The following is a 21,713-nucleotide window of genomic DNA, read 5'->3' on the forward strand; positions in this document are numbered from 1 at the left end:
GAAAAAGTAAGAGAGAGGTATTTGACCATAGCTAAATTGGGGCATTGGGGAAATAAGTCAGTGATGCAGGCATGAACGTGCTATACTAATAAAGAAATACAATTGCACAATATATACATGATTTTGAAATGAAAACATTTAGAATGTTAAAATTTCAATGGTTATCTAGTTATTAATTATCTAGGCACAGTGGGGAGAAAAGTAAATTAGTATGAACATTTTCTTGTCTGTTAATTTGCCTCCATTCTTTTCTGCTATTGTATTGATAGGTGAAGAATAAACTTGGTTCTGTATAGGTCTGTGCAGGAGCCATTTATTAGCTCAGCTCTCATTCAAAGTCACATACTTAAAATGTTCTTAATCTGTTTCCCTAGAGTGGTGTCTATTAGGTTCTGTGTCCAATAGGTGCTTGAATATGTATGATAGATTGAAGGATATTTTAATTAATTGGTATATTTGTGGATAAGACATTCAAATTAAGTATAGAGTACTTGCAGAGATTACAATTTCACATGTTTTGAGAGAAATTCAAATTTGGAATTTTATTTAAACATGATTTTAGCTGTTTTAAAATCAGTTTTTATGGGAGTTTTTAAGCTCCCATGTTCCAAATAAGTCATAGCTTTTGGGTTGATTGACTTACTAATTTTTAGTGATTGTGCCAGTAGTTACTGCTATTTTCATGGTCATTAGTATTTGGGGCACTGGTACAAATACGATTTCCATTGTTGGTTGGCTGTGTTTATTTTTTTTTTCAGGGCAGTACAATACTAGAATTTGAACTCAGAGTCTTGTGCTTGCTAAGAAGCCTACAACTTGAGTCATACCTAGAGTATTGTTTCCAGACGTGGTAAAGTTTTGAGAGATTCCTATTCTGAACTGCAGCATTACAACGATTTAAGTGACATTCTGATAATTGAAGTTAATTTTTCTCCCACATGTAAAAGGGCTCATCTCAGAGATGGTAGTTAATGACATTTTTTTTTGCCATACTTATATTAACAGAGTGCAAGGTGTTATTTAACAGTTTTGAAATCACTAGAATTCAGATGAACCATACCTGGGAACCCTTTATTTCTAAAACATTTATTTCAAAAAATTGAAACAGTATTTTCATGTTTTTGCTTTCCAGTCTCACTTTATCTCTGCACTGACAGTTGTGTTTGTAAACTCCAAATCCTTGTCCTCGCTTAAGATAGATGATACCCCAGTAGATGACCCATCCCTCAAAGTGCTGGTGGCCAACAACAGCGATACGCTCAAGTTGCTAAAAATGAGCAGCTGTCCTCATGTTTCTCCAGCAGGTATGTGGTGCTTTTTTGTTTTGCTGGAAACATTTAAATAAAATACATTGACTTATTCATCAAATAAACCACAATAGTTTTGTTAACTTGCAAATTATAACACTCTTCTGCTTAAAAATATTTTTATCATAATACAGTTTAAAAAATCTGTTTTGTTAACAAGCCTAGACACTGACTTTCAGCTTATTTTCCAATTATTTTATTTGGCATGTGCAAGAAAATCAGTAATAGGGTGAGGGGGTGCTTTGGGCCATATATACATGTTTGTAAAGGAAATATCCATAGTATTCCAGCAGGAATTAGGAAATCTTAAACAGAGTAATTCAGGAATGTTTAATAAAGAGGTTGTTTGTGAAGGTTTGTAAAGGCAAGGTTAAGAGAAAAATACCAAGGAATAGTGTAAGGCCCTAGGGTAGTTCCTACTGTTGCCAGAAGGCTGGTGGTGGTTTTGCTCCAATTAGATAGAAATTATAAATAGGTAAGGTCCACACATCATTGTGCACCAAGGTCCTTTGTATTTGACTTCCACCTACCTCTTTAGTCTTGTTTGTTCACATGCAGCTTTTCCTTGAGCCTTATGGAACTATAGTAATATGTTTAAACTTTTTGTGTATGAACAGTATACTATAACCAGTAGAATATTAAAAAATTTTTTTAACTTCTTTAGCTGATTGCAGTCTGGCCTCAAAATTCAACTGAATTGTTACTTTTTTATCTTTTTAAACCCCTCTCTTCTCTGATTTAGATCCCTACCTGTATGTTTCCATAGTAGCTTTACCACACTGTATGAAAACTTTTTCAATCTTTGTGGTAAACTCCTTGCTCTCTTGCTCTTTCTGTGGGTGATATGAAGTTTGAATTCAGGACCTTGCATTAACTGGGCTGGTACTCTACCAACATAAGCCACCCGGGATCCTGCCCAGGTTTGAGTTAGGGTTTGATTTCCTGCCAGATGTGAAGAGGAAAGAAGCAAATGAGCACACCACACGAGTTTTCTCTCCTTCTACCCCTTCTCCTCCTTTTTTGTCCTCCCTCCTGCTTTCCCTCCCCTTCCCTTTTCTCTCCATCCTCCCCTCTGACCCTCCCCTTTTTCTCCCTCTCCTCCCCCCTCTCCTACTCTCCATTTTCTCCCCCCCTCCTTAGAGATTCCATGTCTTAAAATCAACAATAGCATGCTTCATCCCCTTAGTATTTTGAATTTCTCTGGCTTTTCTGCAGCCCATCAGAAAAAAAAATGCTTTTAAAAGGGCCCATGTGATGATTAAAGTTACTCAGATAATTTATAAGACCCACTTTGCCATACAAAATTAGATAATTAATGGATCTTCTACAGTACTCATACATGTCAGGCATTTGGATATTGGATCTGGGGTTGGTGGGGCAAATACATAGAATTATACTTTATTACTTACTGAATATTTCAAAGTATCTTCTTTGTATCTTTGTCTGTTTTCTATTATGCTTTGTTTATTTACTTATTTTTCATTGCTGGAAAGAAATTGAAGCCAAGTTTTTGTTTTTTTTTTGGCCAGTCCTGGGCCTTGGACTCAGGGCCTGAGCACTGTCCCTGGCTTCTTCCTGCTCAAGGCTAGCACTCCGCCACTTGAGCCACAGCACCGCTTCTGGCCATTTTCTGTATATGTGGTGCTGGGGAATCGAACCTAGGGCCTCATGTATACGAGGCAGGCACTCTTGCCACTAGGCTATATCCCCAGCCCCTGAAGCCAAGGTTTTGATCACATTGGGCAAAGACACTACCATTGAACTGCACTCCCAGTCTTAGGTCAAGCTTTTTTATATTAAAAAGAACAGAGATATTCTTGGATTATCTTGGATGGTCAGAATATATTTCAAAGCACACACACACACCCACACACACCCTCACACACCCTCCCTATCTTGTGGAGAATACAACTTTGTAGTGGCTGAATAGTGACACACAAGGCCCATAGCTTCCTCCTAGTGATTCTCATTCTCACAAATCAGTTTATTTCTTCTGATTACGATGTCTTCTTCCACAGCTATAAGCTTTTGGTTTATTGGGAGCCTATCTAATCACTTCTTAAGCAAAAATTAAATGAACAAACTTCAATGTTGGCATTCCAGATTTACTTTTTAGCTGCCTCAACTTCAAAACAGAATATCTAGATTTGCTGGGGTGACCTATTTAGAGATTGAGTGGGTTATCAGGTAGTATAGGGTATCACTTTGAGGCAGAATTCTGTTAAGCCACTTTGCAAATAAAATAACTTGCTTTTGATAAAATCATATATTGCTCAGGTAATACATTTGGGGCAAAACTTGAGTATATATTGGAACTACTTGGTGGGTCTATTGTGTACATTTTCATCTCCATATTTCTCTACCTACTAGCAGTTAAACTCATGATCATTTAGTGGCATTTTTTTAACTTTGTAAATGCTTTTAATTATGTAGATTGTAGATTTCTGTGATGTGTATGACTATATCTTACCTAAGTAGGATTTTATGATTTCATTTACAAAATTTGCCTTTTGGTTTCTGTTGCAGTGAGCAGGTAAGATTTCTTAAATTATAAGTATTGGAAATAGTTTTTGAAACAAAAATTGGACATAGTGGTGCACTCCTGTAACTTGAGAGACAGAAGAATTGCAATTTTGAGGCCAGCCTGAGGAATACAGTGAGTTCTAGTCTAATTTGGGCTACATAGCAAGCCCCTGTCACAGGAAACCAAACAAGAATTAAAAGACAGGGCACAATGGCTCATGTCTGTAATCCCAGCTACTTGAAGGCAAAGATTAGGAGAATAGTGTGTTGAGGCCAGCTGGGCAAAACGTTAGAAACTCCCATCTCATTCTCAGTAAGTCAGGGATGGGGGCACAAGCCTTTCATTGTAGACATGTGGGAGCCAAAGATAGAACTATGGTTTTGAGACTGGCTGTTGGCAAAATCCTGAAAAAATAAGTTAAAAAAAAAAAAAAAAAGCTAGGACCTGGCTCAAGTAATAGAGCACTTGCCTAGCAATCAAGAGGCACAGAGATCAAACTCCAGTACTGCCAGAAATAGGCAAGAAAATAAGGCACCTGTAATTGCCTTACTGTGATGAATCTTACTTGCTTGTACCATATTTTTAAGATGGCAGTTACTAATAAATGATTTTTCTGGCATGATAAATGGACTTCATTAAAATTGGGTTTTTCTTGGCTAGTTGTGGGACTTAAACTCAGGGGCCTGGACCCTCCCTGAGCTCTTTTTGCTCAAGACTAGTGCTCTAGTACTCTGAGCCACAGTGCTCCTTCCAGTTTTCTGGGGATTAATTGGACATGAGTCTTTTGTGGAGTTTCCTGCCCAGGCTGGCTTTGAGCCATGTCTGCTGTCTCAGCCTCCTGAGTAGCCAGGATTATAGGTATGAGTCACCCATCACCAGGCACAGTTTCAATTTTTTATAGTGGAAGTGACTTAAAATGTTCGTGACTCACTTTCTACTAATTCAACATCACAACTGGATTAAATTGCAGTTGTGGTTTTTTGTGTGTGCCAGTTCTGGGACTTGAACTCGGAGCATGGACATTGTCCCTGAGCTTTTTTGCTCAAGGCTAATGTTCTTCATTTGAGCCACAACTATACTTCTGGCTTTTAGTGGTTAATTGAAGATCAAAGTCTCACATACTGTCCTGCCTGGTCTGGCTTTGAACCGTGATCCTCAGATCTCAGCTTCCTGAGTAGCTAGGATTACAGGCATTACTGGCACCTGTCTATTTTACATTATTATATGAAAAGGGAAATGCAGCACAGTTTTGTGAGACATGCACTTACTAATTTTTGAACATATTAATTTGTACAGAAGCTTATAAATCATGAGATTTTTTTTCTTCCAAGGTATCCTTTGTGTGGCTGATCAATGTCATGGCTTACGAGAACTGGCCCTGAACTATCACTTATTAAGTGATGAGTTGCTACTGGCTCTATCTTCTGAAAAACACGTTCGCTTAGAACATCTGCGCATTGATGTTGTCAGTGAGAACCCTGGACAGACACACTTCCATAGTATTCAGAAGAGCAGCTGGGATGCTTTCATCAAACATTCACCTAAAGTCAATTTAGTGATGTATTTTTTCCTATATGAAGAGGAATTTGACCCATTCTTTCGTTATGAAATACCTGCCACTCACCTTTACTTTGGGAGATCAGTAAGCAAAGATGTACTAGGCAGAGTGGGAATGACATGCCCTAGACTAGTTGAACTAGTAGTGTGTGCTAATGGATTACGACCCCTTGATGAAGAGTTAATTCGCATTGCAGAACGTTGCAAAAACTTGTCAGCTATTGGACTAGGGGAATGTGAAGTATCATGTAGTGCCTTTGTTGAGTTTGTGAAGATGTGCGGCGGCCGCCTGTCTCAATTATCCATTATGGAAGAAGTATTAATTCCTGACCAGAAGTATAGCTTGGAGCAGATTCATTGGGAAGTTTCCAAGCATCTTGGTAGGGTATGGTTTCCAGACATGATGCCCACTTGGTAAGGACCTCATAATGTTGAACGTGATGAATAGCACCTTAATGTTAAGCAAATGTATTAAAGTTTATTTCCTATAGTTCTGATATAATTTTATTCTTTTGTAGCACAGAAATTTGATATCTTAAATATACTGGTATGATTGTTATAAGACCTACAAATCAGTTATGGTTAGAAAACTCCATCTGTTTCTTTAGCCTAATAGTCAAACCTGAAAAATATAAACATGTGGTTTCATATTTGAAAGTAATAACCAGTTACAAAGATTGAACAGTTGATAATCTGAAGGAAACAAAACCTATGTATTATAATATCTTAGAAGTTGAGTACCAATAGGTTTTCTGAAATGTTCTCTATGCATTTTTTTAAAAATGTAAACTTGACATTTTAGGGTCTTCAGTTATAAATACACCTGTTATAAGGTGTTTAATATAGCTCAGGAAAGTGAGCATTTTGTGAGAAAAACTTAGCTTATATTGTATCTATTGGAAAAGATTAGTTGAATGTATTCAAATGTGAAACACTTATTTAAAAACACAGAGGCTTATTTAGCTAATTGGAACCTTTAGAAAACTTATTCACACATGGTTATTATAGAAGGGTAATATGGAGCCAAGATCAAATAAAGAGAAAGTAAATGGAATGGAAGGCAGTGTTTAGTTTTGTATAAACTTTTAGGTTTCCTCTGTAATCTGCTAAACTATGTAAATTCTTTTCTGTGACCTGTTACTATGTATATGACACTTGAAGCATTTTATGTAAAGTAAGGAATACTTAACCAGTTTTCTTATGTTTTATCTTTGTTTAAACTAGTTTTTAAGTATTACATAATAATTGAAATTAAAATCTTAACTACTTAAAAAAGCCAAATTGAGATAATTAAAGTTAGAACTTTTAAAATGCTTATAAATTGTTTCTATGAAAGAATTAGTCTCCAGTGAATTTTAGTGATGGCTCATTTTTCCATTTTAGAATTACATAGTCATATAAATAGAACTTTTAAAAAAGCAAAAAAATGGAGCATCTGCATAGTTCAACATAAACAAATTAAAATGAAGTTAAAGTCTTGAGTCATATTTTTGAGTCAGTATTGCACAGTGAATTGAAAAATTTTAATAGGAAAATGTCGACAGTTTTGTGGTGACTCAAACTGATATATTATGTAAGGTAGGTAGCATTTTGTATTGCTCTCATGAATAAAGAAAAAAATCTCTGCATCCATTTCAATCTGTACATACAAAGTACTAAGTTTGGGGCTATATTTAGGTTTCTTAAAGATATATAATTTGGTTCTCAGAACTAGTTCTAGTGGATATACTCTCTTCTATATTCTCTTCTGAGGGAAATTAGAAGTTGTTTTAATGTATTCCAGTGGAATATATTAATGCTTGATATGGCTCTCTTTAGTAGTATGACTTTTAGAAAGTATTTTGGTAATTAAATGGAAGCTAACAATCTTAAAATAGAGGACCTTCCTAACAATAGGAATTCCCAGGCTTCTATGGCTCATGCATAATCCTGGCTATTCAGGATACCTGGAAGCTTGAGATTCAAAGCCAGTCGGGGCAGAAAAGTCTGAGAGACTCCCATCTTTTCTTAAGTATCAACATTTGTGACTGGAGCAATGACTCAAGTCGTAGAGCTTGAGCTGTGAGCAGTCAAGCTGAATTAAAGTTGATGCTCTGAGTTCAAGCCCTTGTACTGGCACCAAAACAAAGTTAAAAAAGGAAAAAAAAGAAGGTAATACTGGTTTTGTATACATGATTTATACTTTTCAAAAATGATGGTATATTCTACCTTTCAGCTGCACAGAAATGAGAAAAAGGCTGCACTTGAAAATTAAATGCAGTTACCGTATTTCCCCTTATTAAATAGTAAAACACTTCATAAAGAAATACTTGTACTAGTGGATAAGTCTTTTTGAATAACTTTGGAAATAGATTTGACAGTATATACAACCAGTTCTACTAACCAAAGTTTATTTGAAAATTTACTTTTTGTACAAATTGAATTATATAATGTCTGAAACTTGTCACTTTATAAACAAAATATATAGCACTTAATTTGTTTATACTGTAAAGTATATATAAAATGCTTTTATCAAATTGAGAATAAAGATAATTACTGTAATATTGTTGCATTATTATCTTAACTATGTAACCATATATTCTTTCTTTAAAAATAGTTAAACTTAAAAATCAGTAGTTTTAGTTTTAAATCTATATTTGTATATAATGTTTAAGCTATGGCAGGCTGGCTTCTTTGAAAAAAAGTAGGCACATTGGCTCTAAAAATAAGCTCTGATGCCTATAAAATTTACCATGAATATATATCTTTTTTTTTCTAAAACTGTGTGCAGAAAATGATTAAAGAATAGGACCAGGCACCAGTGGCTGACACTGTACTCCTATTTATTCAGGAGGCTGAGATTTGGTAGCTGGAGGTTTAAAGTCAGTCTGAGCAGAAAAGCCCAAGAGATTGCAGTCCAATTAACTAGCAAAAAAGACAAAATGGGTTCAGGCAGTTGAGATATAAAGGTCATGTTTCAAAGTCAGCCCAGGCAGAAAACTCTGTGAAACTCTTGCCTGCAATTAACCACTAAAGAGCCAGAAGTGGAGATGTGGGTCAGTGGTAGAGCGTCAGTCTTGAGTGAGAAAGCCAAGTGAGAGGGCAAGGCCCTAAGATCAGGCCCCGGTACCAGCATGCATGTACACACATGCATAGCTCAAGTGTGATAGCTAAGCACACAAAAAAAGTTTTCTCCCTCTAACATTTATAAATCACTACTTAAAAATAGTTAGGTTTTAAAGGGTCCTTGAACCTGGCTTTGTATCCCAGTACTGGAGTTTAAACTCAGGGCCTGGACATGTCCCTTAGCTTTTTTGCTCAAGGTTAGCACTCTACCACTTGAGCCTTACCTCCATCCACTTCTGGTTTTTTGGTGGTTCACTGCAGGTAAGAGTGATTCTCCCCTAGGGTTGGCTTTGAACTGTGACTCTCAGATCGCAGCTTCCTGAGTAGCTAGGATTACAGTTGTGAGCCACCAGTGTCTATCCGGCTTGTTTTTGAGATAACTTTTGCCTAGACTGGTCTCAAATTGAGATTCTCCTGTTTGCCTCCTGAATAGCTGGGATTATAGGCATGTACTACCACAACCAATCCTTTGTGAATTTTGCAAATAGCTAATATCGGTTGGGGGTTCCAAGAAATAGTTTTCATCTTTTGAATTTTTTAGATGACACTATGGGTATACTCACATTTTCAATGTAAGGCTCTAATATTCAAACGTTCACAAAAAATGAAGGAAATTATACATTTACAACTCAAAGCTAACAGTACCTTAGATTTGTTTGGAGTTTTCCAGTTACCATTTGAAAGCTTGTTCTTGAATCAGCATTATTTCCTTTTGAAATAGGCTTGACAGATTTGATAAATTCTTAGAAATGTTTACTGAGTGCTATGTATCTGTTATAGCCACTTGAATCTATACAGTACTTCCTCAGAACTTCATTTAATATGAATCTATACAGTACTTCCTCAGAACTTCATTTAATATTCTCAAGAACAATGAAAATACCTTAAGTGGCTTTTAAAACATAGAATCTTTCTCTGAAATTCAAGTTTCAGGTTACAGATGTCTTCATTTTATTTGGTATGGAACTAAGTTCTGTGACTTGGATTGACACAAACCTGGTATAAGTCTTTTCTTGTCAGTGCCACCTTTGAGGAAATCCAGAGTAATTTCAAGAATCTGGTAAAGGTTGGTGTTGTGCAGATTTAGCCACTAGATGGTGCTAATGTAATGATCCAGTTTTCCTGTGACATTCTAAAACCCTTCAGCAGGTAAGGAGGCAACATTAATGTTAGCAGACTCACTGGAGGGCAGTGAAGGAACATTCTCCCTGCTTATCTGAGGCAACCTTACCTTGGCATTAGGCAGTACAGTATAGTGCTGTGTTGCTCAAGCTATGGTCTTACTGAGTCTGTATTTTAGTAGTGCTTTTGAAAAACAAAATGAATTCCTAGTTGAATGAAATAAGAGCTAAGACAAGAATACAAGCCCTAGCTTCTTAAAAAAATTAGATGCAACAAATAAAATATTCAACAAACTGCTTTTAAGTGCTTCCTGTCAAAATCTTAATTTTCTTCATAAATGGGTAACATCTGGTGGACAGGTACTGGTCAATGGACCTCATTTTCTGTAGTGATGAGAAAAAAAACTGCATCCATTTCAGTCAGCAGAACCAGAGATAAAAATCTGACTCCATTATTACTAATTGGGTAGCCATAGAAAGATCACCTAGTCCCAATTTATTGGATCAGGCAAATAACAGCTATTTAAGCTTTTTATAAGCATTCAATGATTGTATTAGCCTCTTAGCAAACACTCTGACATGAGCTAAAACTGAATAATTGGCCCATTTACATATTAAATGGTTATCTCTGATCTCCACTGCATCATTTCCCTAATACTTTCCACAAAGAGGAAAACACGTGTTCAGTTGATTTTAAAATACATAACCCTGAGAGCTTGTTTGACCTAAAGCAAGCACAGAGATGAGATCGCTGACAAAAACCTGTCCTTTTGTAGCATGTGCACCCTCATTCATTGTGCTGGTCGTATTTGGGGGAGGGAGTCAGAAGAACTACACCCATGAGTGCAATCAAGCACTACACTGTCAGCTAAAGGCTCCTAAATTACAAAACCTAGGAAAGGCTGGCAATAATTACATCGGGCAACCTCAAGGATAGCACTTCATTCTTTGATGAGTCATTACAGTCCTAAAGCACTAGTACTCTGACCTTCCTACACAAATGTGACTTCAATCTTGTCAAAAATCCTGAGGTCTAAATCATTTTAGAGTGAAGATTCTCAGCTAGTTCTAAAGTACTAGTCAGAAGTTTTGCTCTTTTTTATTTTTTTTTTCCAGTCCTGGAGCTTGAACTCGGCCTGAGCACTGTCCTGGCTTCTTTTTGCTCAAGGCTAGTATAGTACTCTGCCACTTGAGCCACAGAGCCACTTCTGGCCTTTTCTATATATGTAGTGCTGAGGAATCAAACCCAGGGCTGTGTGTATACAAGGCAAGCACTCTACCACTAGGCCATATTCCCAGTCCCGACATTTCTCCCTTTAATGCTGTGTTTACTATATCTGAAAGGACAACCCTGGATCCAGTGTCCAAAAAAATGAAGAGTTATGTGAATGAAACAAGCATGCATAACTTGACCAGGTTCCAAACGTTCCAACAGCTGTAACAGTTCTGGTCAGGTTTGCCTAGAAAACTGCCATGCAGTCTTCAGGTGGAAAAAGGAACGTGTATTCTGAGCTGCTGGCCCTCACCATGGAGGTGCACATACAAGGGGTTGCCACCTGGTGGGATTGGGGCTAATCTAGGGAGGACAGGGAGGAGTGGCTACAGCTGATGTTGACTGAGGTGACAAGAGTCTGGGTATCTCCTGTGGTCTAAAAGAGATGTGAACTCAGAGGAGGGAGGTAACTGCCCCCAGGTGTGCTGGTCACCTAGGTAATACAGGTGCTCCACTGAGACTTCTGGGGAAGGCAAGTGTGGTCCTGCATGGAAAACAAAGGGGAGGGGGAAGTCTGTGCAGACAAACACAGAGAAAAGCGGCCTTTTCCCCAGGCAAACCTCCAAAAGCACTTAAAGGAGACACAGGACTGCCATATCAGGCTGGGAATATGGCTTAGCAGTAGAGTGCTTGCCTTGCATGCATGAAGCCCTGGGTTAGATTCCTCAGCACCATGTAACCAGAAAAAGCCAGAAGTGGTGCTGTGGCTCAAGTGTTAGCCTTGAGAAAAAAGCCAGGGACAGTGCTCAGGCCCTGAGTTCAAGCTCCAGAACTGGCAAAAACAAAACAAGAAAAAGAACTGCCATATCAAAGTAGTTCCCACCATATAAATGTGTCTATTAGTACCAAAGAAGCTCCATATCTTATTACCATCATACTCCATGTTAACAACTGCTTGGAAACAGCTTGGAAATTGAAATCAAGACCACTGAGTGCTCACTTTACTCCACCTAGTGTTTTACTTTTCTGCTGCAAGGAACCCACAAATATAAAATTCCAGAAAAGCTGATGCTGGTGGCTGGAGGAAGAAGACCATTAAGTTTTGTGTGTTTTTTTTATCAACCTTGAATTTTTTCTTATATTTTATGTGTTAGGTAAAGGAATTTCTTCATATGTTATCTTAATAAAAGGAAATTTCATAGGTAAAAACCAATATTCAAAATTATAAAATAAATAGAATTGTCTGTGCAACACCACTGAATCAAAAATTTCCAAGAGACTCCAGAGAAATTCTTTAGTTGACAAGTGTGGTTTGAACGGGTAATAAAATCTTTTTATGACTGAAGCAAGAGTCTTGTTTCCTGTTGGTCCAAAAATAGATGTTTCGTTTCCCAAATAAGTAGGTTCTCCACTGTAAAGAAATATTCTTGTATAGTTGGTTTCCACCTTCTTGAACTCTGCTCCAAGCTCAGCCAGCTTCTGATACGTTCTTAACACAAATTTGGAACAGTCGTAGGATTCAAACCACGTTTCCACCCCTTTTCCTGGGCTGGCTTGGACAGTCCACGTCTCATAGTAAATCCCTGTTTCATTGTCCTCTTTCACCCACTTTGCCATTTTGTTAAATGTGTTTCCTAATTTAAAAAGACCAACAACAAAAAAACCACGTCAACATCAAAGACAATTACATGAATTTTAAGTCAAGTGTTCTGACCTGGTTCAGACTATGGATGCATGTAAATATAGTAAGAAAGGGTTTTGAATTTCCAAACCTGCCTCTCCCATTCTTCAAGGCCTTGCTGGATTACCAACATTGGATATAATAAAGAGAAGTGAGTCTTCCTAATTCACTTAAGCTATAATCAAAGTGAGGTTAAATAAATGTAATAGCTCTTATGCTGCCTGATAAATTTTGGATTCAGAGGCAAAAGACAGAAGGGGCAGCAAGGAAGAGATTGTGGAAGAGGAAAAGCTGAATAACAAAGTCAGCTTAAGTACAACAGAGGAGAGTGAGTGGTTGATCGCTTCTGTGTCAAACATGGGATGCTGGCAGAACAGCTGCCTGCTGAGGAAGGCTGGCTGGTCTGCTGAAAGCTTCAAGTACCCCCTCTTCTGTGGAATATTTGCTGTTTCTCTTTTCCTCCTGATTTTAGCTCCTTACCCACCATACACATTTTTCCAATGACTCAACCAAACCAGAAACAGTTTAGGCCAACTTCATCAACTACACAGATCCCAGGATGGCTAACTCTTTTACTGGCACTTTATCAGGACAGACAAATCCTTAAAAAATACCATATTCTGCATGATTACCATCCTTATCTGGACATTATAAATGCTCAACAGACCTAGGCTCCAACATTTCACTTTCCACCATATCCAAATAAGTATGTTTGTAAAACAGTGGGTGATGTGTGTAACCTATTAATGCAAAGGAAACTGTACTGTTTTTGTAGATGTGTTCAACTTCAGAGGTACTGATGTTCTTATGATAAGCTATGCCTGGGCTCCAAACCAACTAACTTGAAAAATGAAGGTCCGATTAATCATGGGACAATTCAGAGGGCTGAAGTATTGCCATTTTACAAACTGTTTTACAGTCAGCCGTGGCCATTGTTCATATACTCATGATGTCAAAAGGAAAAGTTTCAGATGATGTAGGCAGAAATGGAGACTTGGCATGAGGGAGAAGCTTTTTTATTGAGCATGTGGAGGGAGATGGATTTTCATTTTGTTACAATAGTTTGGGGCATCCTAAGGAAAATCTCAGATATTTAAATTGATCTAGAGGGCCTCAAAAGTATAAGATCACATACATTTTGGGAGATAGTATACCAGAATTATTAAGAGAATCGTCTATGTGGCTTGACTGCCAGGATTGGAGTCCCACTCAGCTCTGTAACTTTCACCTCTTCTCTGCCTCTGTTTCCCATCTGTATAATGGGGAAAATAACAGTAACTCTCTCACAGGGTTTTTATGGGAGAGTGTAGCACTGAAGACAGCTGGGCCCAGAGTAAGTCTAGCAATGACAGTATCTAATTACTACTTTTTTATTTTTTTTGGTTCGGGTTCTGGGGCTTGAACTCAGGGCCTGGGCTCTGTCCCTGAACCTCTCTGTGCTCAAGGCTAACGCTCTACCACTTGAACCCCAGGGCCACTTCTGGCTTATTCTGAGATAAGAGTCTCAGATAAAATACTTAAGTTGCGTTAGCATATAAGATCATATAAATATACATTGGAGATAAGAATTTCAGATAAAGTATTGAAATTGCTTCTGGATTTTTCTGAGTAGTTTATTGGAGATAAAAGAATCTCACAGATTTTCCTACCCAGGCTGGCTTTGAGCCAGCTTTGACTCTCAGATCTCAGCCTCTTGAGTAGCTAGGATTACAGACATGAACCACCAGCACCCAGCTTAATTACTATATTCTTTTTTTTTTTTTTTTTGGCCAGTCCTGGGGACTGGACTCAGGGCCTGAGCACTGTCCCTGGCTTCTTCTTGCTCAAGGCTAGCACTCTGCCACTTGAGCCACAGCGCCCCTTCTGGCCATTTTCTGTATATGTGGTGCTGGGGAATCGAACCCAGGGCCTCATGTATATGAGGCAGGCACTCTTGCCACTAGGCCATATCCCCAGCCCCTTAATTACTATATTCTTAATACAAGATAATTAGTAAAAAAAAAATCATATATAGTTAGTAGACACTTTAATCAGGTACTTTATGGATTTCCTTTTCTAATTCTATTTAGAAAGTCCATTTTAATTGTACAAAGCATTTTATTAAAACCATTGTTCTTACAGAGTGAGAGTAGAGCAGCAGATAAACTCAACACCCATAGGTGAAGCTCCACATAAATCCAGGTGGAGTTAAGGTATTATGCAGCCAGAACATTCTAAAAGTAAAGTCTCAAAAGTAGGACAAGTTGGGGGCTGGGAATATGGCCTAGTGGTAAGAGAGCTTGCCTAGTATACACGAAACCCTGGGTTTGGTTCCCCAGCACCACATATATAGAAAAAGGCCAGAAGTGGCGCTGTGGCTCAAGTGGCAGAGTGCTAGCCTTGAGCAAAAAGAAGCCAGGGACAGCACTCAGGCCCTGAGTCCAAGGTCCAGAACTGGCAAAAAAAAAAAGTAGGACAAGACTGAATTGTCTCAACAGAAGCAACTTGTTCCTCTACCATGAAACCCTGCCACATCTTTGAAACTTACCTGATATCCGTGCTATGAGGGCTAATGTCCCATTTTCCTTCCAGTGGACATCATCAATTCCTTCATAAAAGCAGGCAGCTCCTTGATTACACCAGAATGGGGCATCCCTTTCAGGCCGGAGGTGCGGAAACGTACAGTTGCCAAGCTGGAAAAGTTCATACCATTCCATCGTGTAATTCTTGCCAGTTACGGTACTCCTGAATCCGATGGCATCATGCATAATTTTCTGTGTAGAGATAAAACATCAGTGGAGTAACCTTGGGTTGGGCCACCAGATGGAAGCAAACGTGGTATACTCCATGTACTGTACACATGTGTGTTAACCAGCTGTTCCTCTTGTGTCCTCAAACTCCAGGCTCTCATCCACTCTGATTCTAGTCACGGCAGCTCTTCCCATAAGATAAGTGCTACAAACAGTCATTATTTTCTTACAGCATAGAAGAAACGTGAGAGACCTCCATGCCAGCCTCAGAGAGGAGCTCTGCCCACTGCCCATCACAATCGGGCTAAACTGCCTATAGCCAGCAGGGCCTGGAAACAAGTGATTTCTGCCTGCCCACCCCTCTGAGCCTCTCTCTCCTCATTTCCCTAGGGTCGGATTTCTAATATTAAAAGAGACGAAATCAAGTATATTTGTTATTGATTGTAGATATATGCACATTGATATTTATACACACATATACATATGTATATACACATACGTACATTCTTACTCAGGCTGACCTAGAACTTGAGATCTTCTGGCCTCAACCTCCTGAGTGCTGAGACTACATGTATGTACCCCCATGCCCAGTCTGATTGTAACTTTTCCTGAAAGTATATTTGATAAATGATTCATACAAAAAAGAAAGTATAAACTAATTTAAAACTGGGCCAGGAATTAGGCAGATCAGTATGATTAACCCAAAGAGCAATAAGAATGAGAAGCACTAAACATCATAATCAGGAAAATGCAAATTATAGCCATGGTGACCTTTTATCACATATCTTTCTAGTAGAATGGCTAAAATAAAATTATAAAAAAAATTCCAAGTGCTGGAGAAGATATGGAAATAACTGGAATTCCATTATACTGATACAAGGAGGATAAATTAGTACTACTTCAGAAAACTGAAGTTAAAGAAGCACGTATGCTATGATTTATCAATTCTCGTGGGTTTTGTAAGTGTTATATCCACTAAAGGAATAAGGAATCATGCACAGAACAGCACTGCTATTATTATTCTGCACTTCTGGGGATGGAAGTCAGGGGCATGTGCACGTGAGTCAAATGCTCTACCACTGAGCCACACCCATAGCCCAGCAATACTTGAATAGATAAAAACAGAAAAGGCTGGGAGTGTAGCTCAGTGACAGGAATTTTCAAGCCTTCCAGAGGCCCTGGGGTTCCATCTCCAGCACCAAAAATAAAAGCGAAAATCCAAACATACATCCACTGAAAGATATTTTTGTTATTCCACTAATTCAATAAATATAAGGTTAAAAGAGAAGAAATTACCAATAGACACAGTATGTTGACTCATACAAATTCAATGCTGATAAAATAAATAGTACATTATTCCATTTATATTGCTAAACAATGGAAGCAAACCTACTATGGTGTTAGAAATCAGAATAACCAGGTTTGGAGGCGTGGCTCAGTGGGTAGAGTTCTAGCCAATGAACAACAGCGTTGAATACTGAGTTCAGATTCTCATCTATGACCAAGAAAAGAAAGAAGTCAGAATAACCTTCGGTGGAGAGTTCCTGACAGAAATCGAAGGGAAGAAGTTTATGTGACCCCAGGTATATAAACAGGCAAGTTAGAACACCAGAAATCTCATGTCATTGGTTATAACTACTGCACTACCGGTTAAAATATGCTAATAAATACAACAGTAGGTGTAATCTAAATGGAGCCATGTGAGTACTGATGGCTTCCTCAATCAACTTAATAACCAATCAGTGAATTAAAGTTGTAAGATCAAGATGCATCCTTACCAAGTGTCCCAGGAGATTTCCATACTTAAATTCCCAAACGGGGGTCTGTAGTCGGAAGACTTCAATGACATCATTGCCCTTCATAACTGGGATGGGTGAGCTGGTGGGACAGAAGGTGTACTTTGCTTGACAGTAGGGATCTGGTTCTGGCCGGAAGGCAAAGCGTCTAACAGGACAGACAAAACCATCCAATTACATTGCAACAAGTGGTTCTTTGCATGCATTTTAGAATTCCAAATTTTCATTTCACAGCATTTAGGGAAAATGAAGTTTAGATCATAGTGAATAAATATGAACATTTTCTTTTCTTGTGAACACACTTTCAAATTTTCTTTATTGGCAAATGTTAGAAGACACTCTACATTTATTGAAGAATTAACCAACATTCAATCAACTAATGTTCACGATGTGTAGGGCCATCCTGGGAAGAAGGAAAACAAAAATCTCAGTGCTGTTCCCTCCCTTATAGAGCCTGGAAGGAGGGAGGCAAAATCCCATGACACAAAGGAGGCAGAAATTTTCACCCGGTGCATGGGATGGAAGAGGACACAGGCAGATGGATGACCTAGCCTTGGTTTTAAGTACTTGGAATGAAGGCTAGGACAGAAAAGGAGAGAAAACATTAAATACTGTAAAAACAAATACATTTCAAGTATCTTCAGTAGGGATGAAAAACTAAAATTGGGGTTTCAAGGACGGAACGGAGAGGTAGGGGGAGGCTGTCACTCTGACTCTGGCATTGAGAAGTGTGAGCAGCTCCCACTTTTGCTTTGGGAAGGGAGTAGGTGAATGCAAGAGTTCAGGCAAGGAAAGAGGATTGGAGAAAACCACAGAGCAAAATGAGAGTGGGCTCCGCCTGCATTCGGACTTACACCTGCTATACCCGGCACTGAAGAGAAGGAAGAATAAGCGTCTTCCATCCACTGAGAATTGCACTAAGATCCCGAAGTTTCTCCCCAAATATATTACAATCCGAATACATAAATGCAACACCTATGTTAATTTAACTACTTGCCTCATCTAATCAAATATATGTAGGGTTCATTTATCCCAACAAAACCCGACAGGAAGTCAAAGGTAACTTGAAAAGCACAATTCAAGCATGAACTCACTAACAAAAGTAAGTACTATATTCAATTTCCAGGGGATGCTGGGTTATGACACCCTTTCCTTTCCCTGTATCTCCCCATCTCCAGCCGTCTAAGGCTTGGTCCACGCCCTCCGGGGCACACGCCAGGGCCGGCTTGGGGGGAGGGGGGTTCTGCAGCGCCCGTGCCCCTCCACGTGATGGAGCCAGGTGATCCGCCCCCCCGACGCGTCCCCTGCTCGGGGACGAGAATACCGGGACGTGGGGAGAAGACGCTGAAGCGAGGCGGACCGGTCGGAGCGCTGTGCCAAGGTTGGGTATGAAATGAGTGCAGCTCTTCCGGGACTCCGCCACAAGCACCGAAGTCAATCAAGTGGCTGCCGGGCCAGGCTCCGGCATTCCGGGGGGACAGAAGGCTCCAGGGCGGCACCCTAAGGTGCCTGCGACCCCAGGAGTTCCCCACTTCGTGCTCCACTGCGCTGCGCGCGTCCCCGCTCCCGCGCCGCCACCGCGCGTCCCGGACTCGGGCGCCCCCGCGCACCAACCCGGCCGTGCGTGCCCCCGCGCTGCGCGCCCCCGCACTCACTTGTAGGGCACCGGCCAGTGGCGCCGGACTCCACCGCCCGACGCCAGAGACCAGCTCGAAGCTACCACCAGCCAGAGCAGCATCAGGTCCCAACGCCAAGGCGCGCGCCCCCCTAACGTGCTCGCGCTCCGCGGGCCTCCGATGCCCGACCCGACGTTCCCCGCCGGCGCCATAGGCAGCTCCGGGGCTTCTGCCATCTTCCGAGCGCAGTAGCTCTGTCAGCGCCGTGCGCGCGCACCCGCGATTCCCCGCTCCCGCCGCCGCTCGGCCCGGGCCCAGCGCGCCACCGCGGATAGGAATCGTCCGCGAGGCCCGTCCCCGCGCGCGTGACGCCTCCGAGCGCGTGACCCCGCCCCTCCCCGGCGCCGTGCGCGTGGCCCGCCCTTCCTCTGTGCCGTGCGCGTGACCCTGGCGCGGCCTGCAAACTTTGCCTCTTTGGCTTGACTTCAGGGAGGAAGGCACGCGGGGCTCGGTGCGAAGAAGGCCTCGGCTGGGGACTCTCCCTCGCTCACCTCCCGATTCTCCGGGCCCAGAGGAGCTGTGCAGAACGGCGGAGTTGGAAAGTCTTTATTTGAATAATGAAGAAGGAAAGCTGTGGTCACCAGCTGCCCATAGTCCGTGCTGCCATCCAAGCTGCCCATGCAGGCCACTCCTCCCCCCTTCCACAGAATTAGGAAGAAGCTTCCACACTGTCTTCTCTTTGACCCTTCACCATCTCCAGAAAACAGTGGGAGTCGGCCATGCTGCTGCCTACAACTGCTGAGTTAGACCTAAATGCATAAATGGCTTTGTCTCATAGGCCCTGTTTTAAGAAGACAGCAGACACAGCACCCTTAGGCCGGGATGTATTGATTCCTTCACTTTACCAGAGACGTGTGTGAACCCTAATAGTTGCAAACATATCGAATCAGCAAGATGTCTTCTGTGGGCAGAGGTGACCACAACACAACTGGGTGTGGTGCAGGGAGGCAGGGAGTGATAGCCTTTTCCCCAAGTGGGTGAGAATCTGTCTTCCCTACTGACAAAGGAAGGAAGGGAGGATGGATGGATGGAGGAGAGGACTCTTTCCCACATGCTGCACCAGGCTGGGAGTTGTGGGGAAATTCAAACAAGGCTGACATCCACGTGTCTAAGGCAAATTTAGATGAATCCTTGAGTTTTCCATATACCGTTACTCCATGGAAAATGACCCACATCAACCAAGCTTCTTCAAAACCTCCACCCAAGAGGAGAAGGGAAGGCATCCCAGCCATGAAAGCGGAAATGTAGTATCTGATTCCAAGTGCGCCTGCAAGGCTCTGTGCAGACCCACCCTTGATCATGCCTTCCAGATTATTTCAGAGGCTCGGTGCTCCCAAGTCAGAGTCTGCACGGTACAGTTAGCCACAATGCCACTATAGAGCTTACCACCCAGCTCTTCTCAGAGCTACCAAAACAAGTCCAGGTTGACATTAGCTAATGGTGGGAACCTCCCTCTTGGTTCTTCTGATGGCTCAGCTCTGTACAGAGTGTTCTCATGGTGAGACACTGTTTCCTCATGTGGCCCTAGCAAACTCTGGTCGCAGCTCTCTCTCCCTCACGTGGTTCTGCCCTCTGTGGCAGCTTGGGTTAAGCTCTGTTCCTCTTGGCTATGAGCCCATAGCCAAGCTAATTTGCTACTCTTGCCTGGTTCCTCTTTATACTGATTGCTTCCCTCTGTTCCATGGCTTTCTAAAGCTTGGGGGTCGTGTTTGGGGTACAAGTGCCTTAGCCCTGTAATCCTAGCTACTCAGGAGGCTGAGATCTGGAATATCATGGCTCAAGGTCAGTTTACACAGAGAATATACCTAGGCTCCATCAGTAAAACAGCAAGACTAGAGCATGGCACAGCTAGTAGAGTGTCCACCTAACAATCATGTTGTTCCAGCTTCACACCCAAAGGGGAAAAACAGTTTGCAGGCCAACCCAATTGAATTTTAATCTGTTTTCTTTCAGGTCCTTGCCTAACCTATAATCCAGCAAAATCAATTTTACTAGGCCATTGCAGTATAAGATACTACACCAGAGAATTTGTTTGAGCATCTCCTACCTGAGACTGCTGATCAGTGTGTGATGTAGCCACATAAAGAACCACTGCTGTGCAGTTTCATCTATTTCCAATACCTTTCAGTTCTGTATTTCCTTCTCAATAAAATTGGGTTCATTTTTCTAAAAATATCAAGTAAACAAAAACTATATATACACACATATATATGAATATATGCACTTATACATGTGTTAAGCTATTGATATAAAACGTGTGCATTTGGAACCCAGCCGCCTTGTGATATTTCTGGCTTCTTTCTTTCTTGAAGCCAAAACTGTAGCTTTATTTTCTTCCTTATACTTGAATTGTAATGTTTGTAGCTGGTCTGGTCCTTAGAGTTCACACAAATTAGTAGTTTTACCAGCTTTCTTTTCAGCTTTAGATTCTAAGATTGATTTGCTCCATTGTTTTCATACAAGCAGTGACTTCATTTGTTTTTATTTCTATTTCTGTGGATGAAGGTGTTTGCTCTTAATGCCAAGCAGATGAAAATTGTTAATCACTTGAAAGAGAGCCCAGTAGAAGAGAGAAATATGTAGGAGGAGAGTGCCAGGAGAGCCAGTGGGGACATAAAAGATTTGGCAGACTCGAACTTCAGTGTGTATGAGGCTGCATACCCAGGGAGTTAGCCGGAAAGCTGGGAGGCTAACTGTTCATTTTAATTAATGCCTACTGAATTTAAACTCTCCTTGCTAAGAATGTTGCTAGCTCAGCTGCCATTTTGAATCCTTCTGTGCCATGCTCCAGGTCTGTGTTTCCCAACTTTGCTGTGTATAAGACTTGCTTAGATAGCTTCTGACACCTGGCATTGAGGTCACACCTGAAACCTATTGTATCAAACTTGCTGGGGTGGAAATCAACACCGTGTTTCTCAATACACCCCAGATAATTCCTCCAGTGCTCCAGAGGGACCGGTGGATCCTGAACTTGACTGAAAATTGGAATCACCTAGTGGGCTTC

At 40.7% G+C, this 21,713-nt stretch overlaps 2 protein-coding genes across 6 annotated transcripts in view; one reads left to right on the forward strand and one right to left on the reverse strand.

Moving 5' to 3' along the window:
- Fbxl3 (F-box and leucine rich repeat protein 3) overlaps window positions 1–7,929 on the forward strand; it is a 16,294-nt gene extending 8,365 nt beyond the window's left edge. For all 5 annotated transcript variants that reach the window (XM_048341221.1, XM_048341222.1, XM_048341223.1 and 2 more), the window contains exons 4-5: window positions 1,133–1,304; window positions 5,163–7,929. In XM_048341221.1, the coding sequence (XP_048197178.1) occupies window positions 1,133–1,304; window positions 5,163–5,806 (816 nt within the window). In that variant the 3' untranslated portion in view covers window positions 5,807–7,929. The remainder of the gene's footprint in view (window positions 1–1,132; window positions 1,305–5,162) is intronic.
- A 3,895-nt stretch (window positions 7,930–11,824) lies between these two features.
- Window positions 11,825–18,900, reverse strand: Cln5 (CLN5 intracellular trafficking protein). The gene is made up of 4 exons (XM_048341227.1): window positions 18,689–18,900; window positions 17,016–17,181; window positions 15,036–15,261; window positions 11,825–12,461 (listed from the first exon to the last, which is right to left on the reverse strand). Exons 1-4 carry the CDS (start codon window positions 18,883–18,885, stop codon window positions 11,971–11,973), a joined length of 1,080 nt encoding a protein of 359 aa, XP_048197184.1. The 5' UTR covers window positions 18,886–18,900; the 3' UTR covers window positions 11,825–11,970.
- Between the last annotated feature and the right edge of the window lie 2,813 nt (window positions 18,901–21,713).

This window comes from Perognathus longimembris, chromosome 3 (assembly GCF_023159225.1).
Source record: "Perognathus longimembris pacificus isolate PPM17 chromosome 3, ASM2315922v1, whole genome shotgun sequence".
Lineage (NCBI taxonomy): Eukaryota > Metazoa > Chordata > Mammalia > Rodentia > Heteromyidae > Perognathus > Perognathus longimembris.

Coding starts and splice junctions, on each gene's coding strand:
- Cln5 (XM_048341227.1), bottom strand. CDS start 18,885: ATGGCAGAAGCCCCGGAGCTGCCTATGGCGCCGGCGGGGAACGTCGGG. Junction 17,182..18,688: donor CACTGGCCGGTGCCCTACAA/GTGAGTGCGGGG, acceptor CTGTCCTGTTAG/ACGCTTTGCCTTCCGGCCAG. Junction 12,462..15,035: donor CCTCATAGCACGGATATCAG/GTAAGTTTCAAA, acceptor TTTTTAAATTAG/GAAACACATTTAACAAAATG.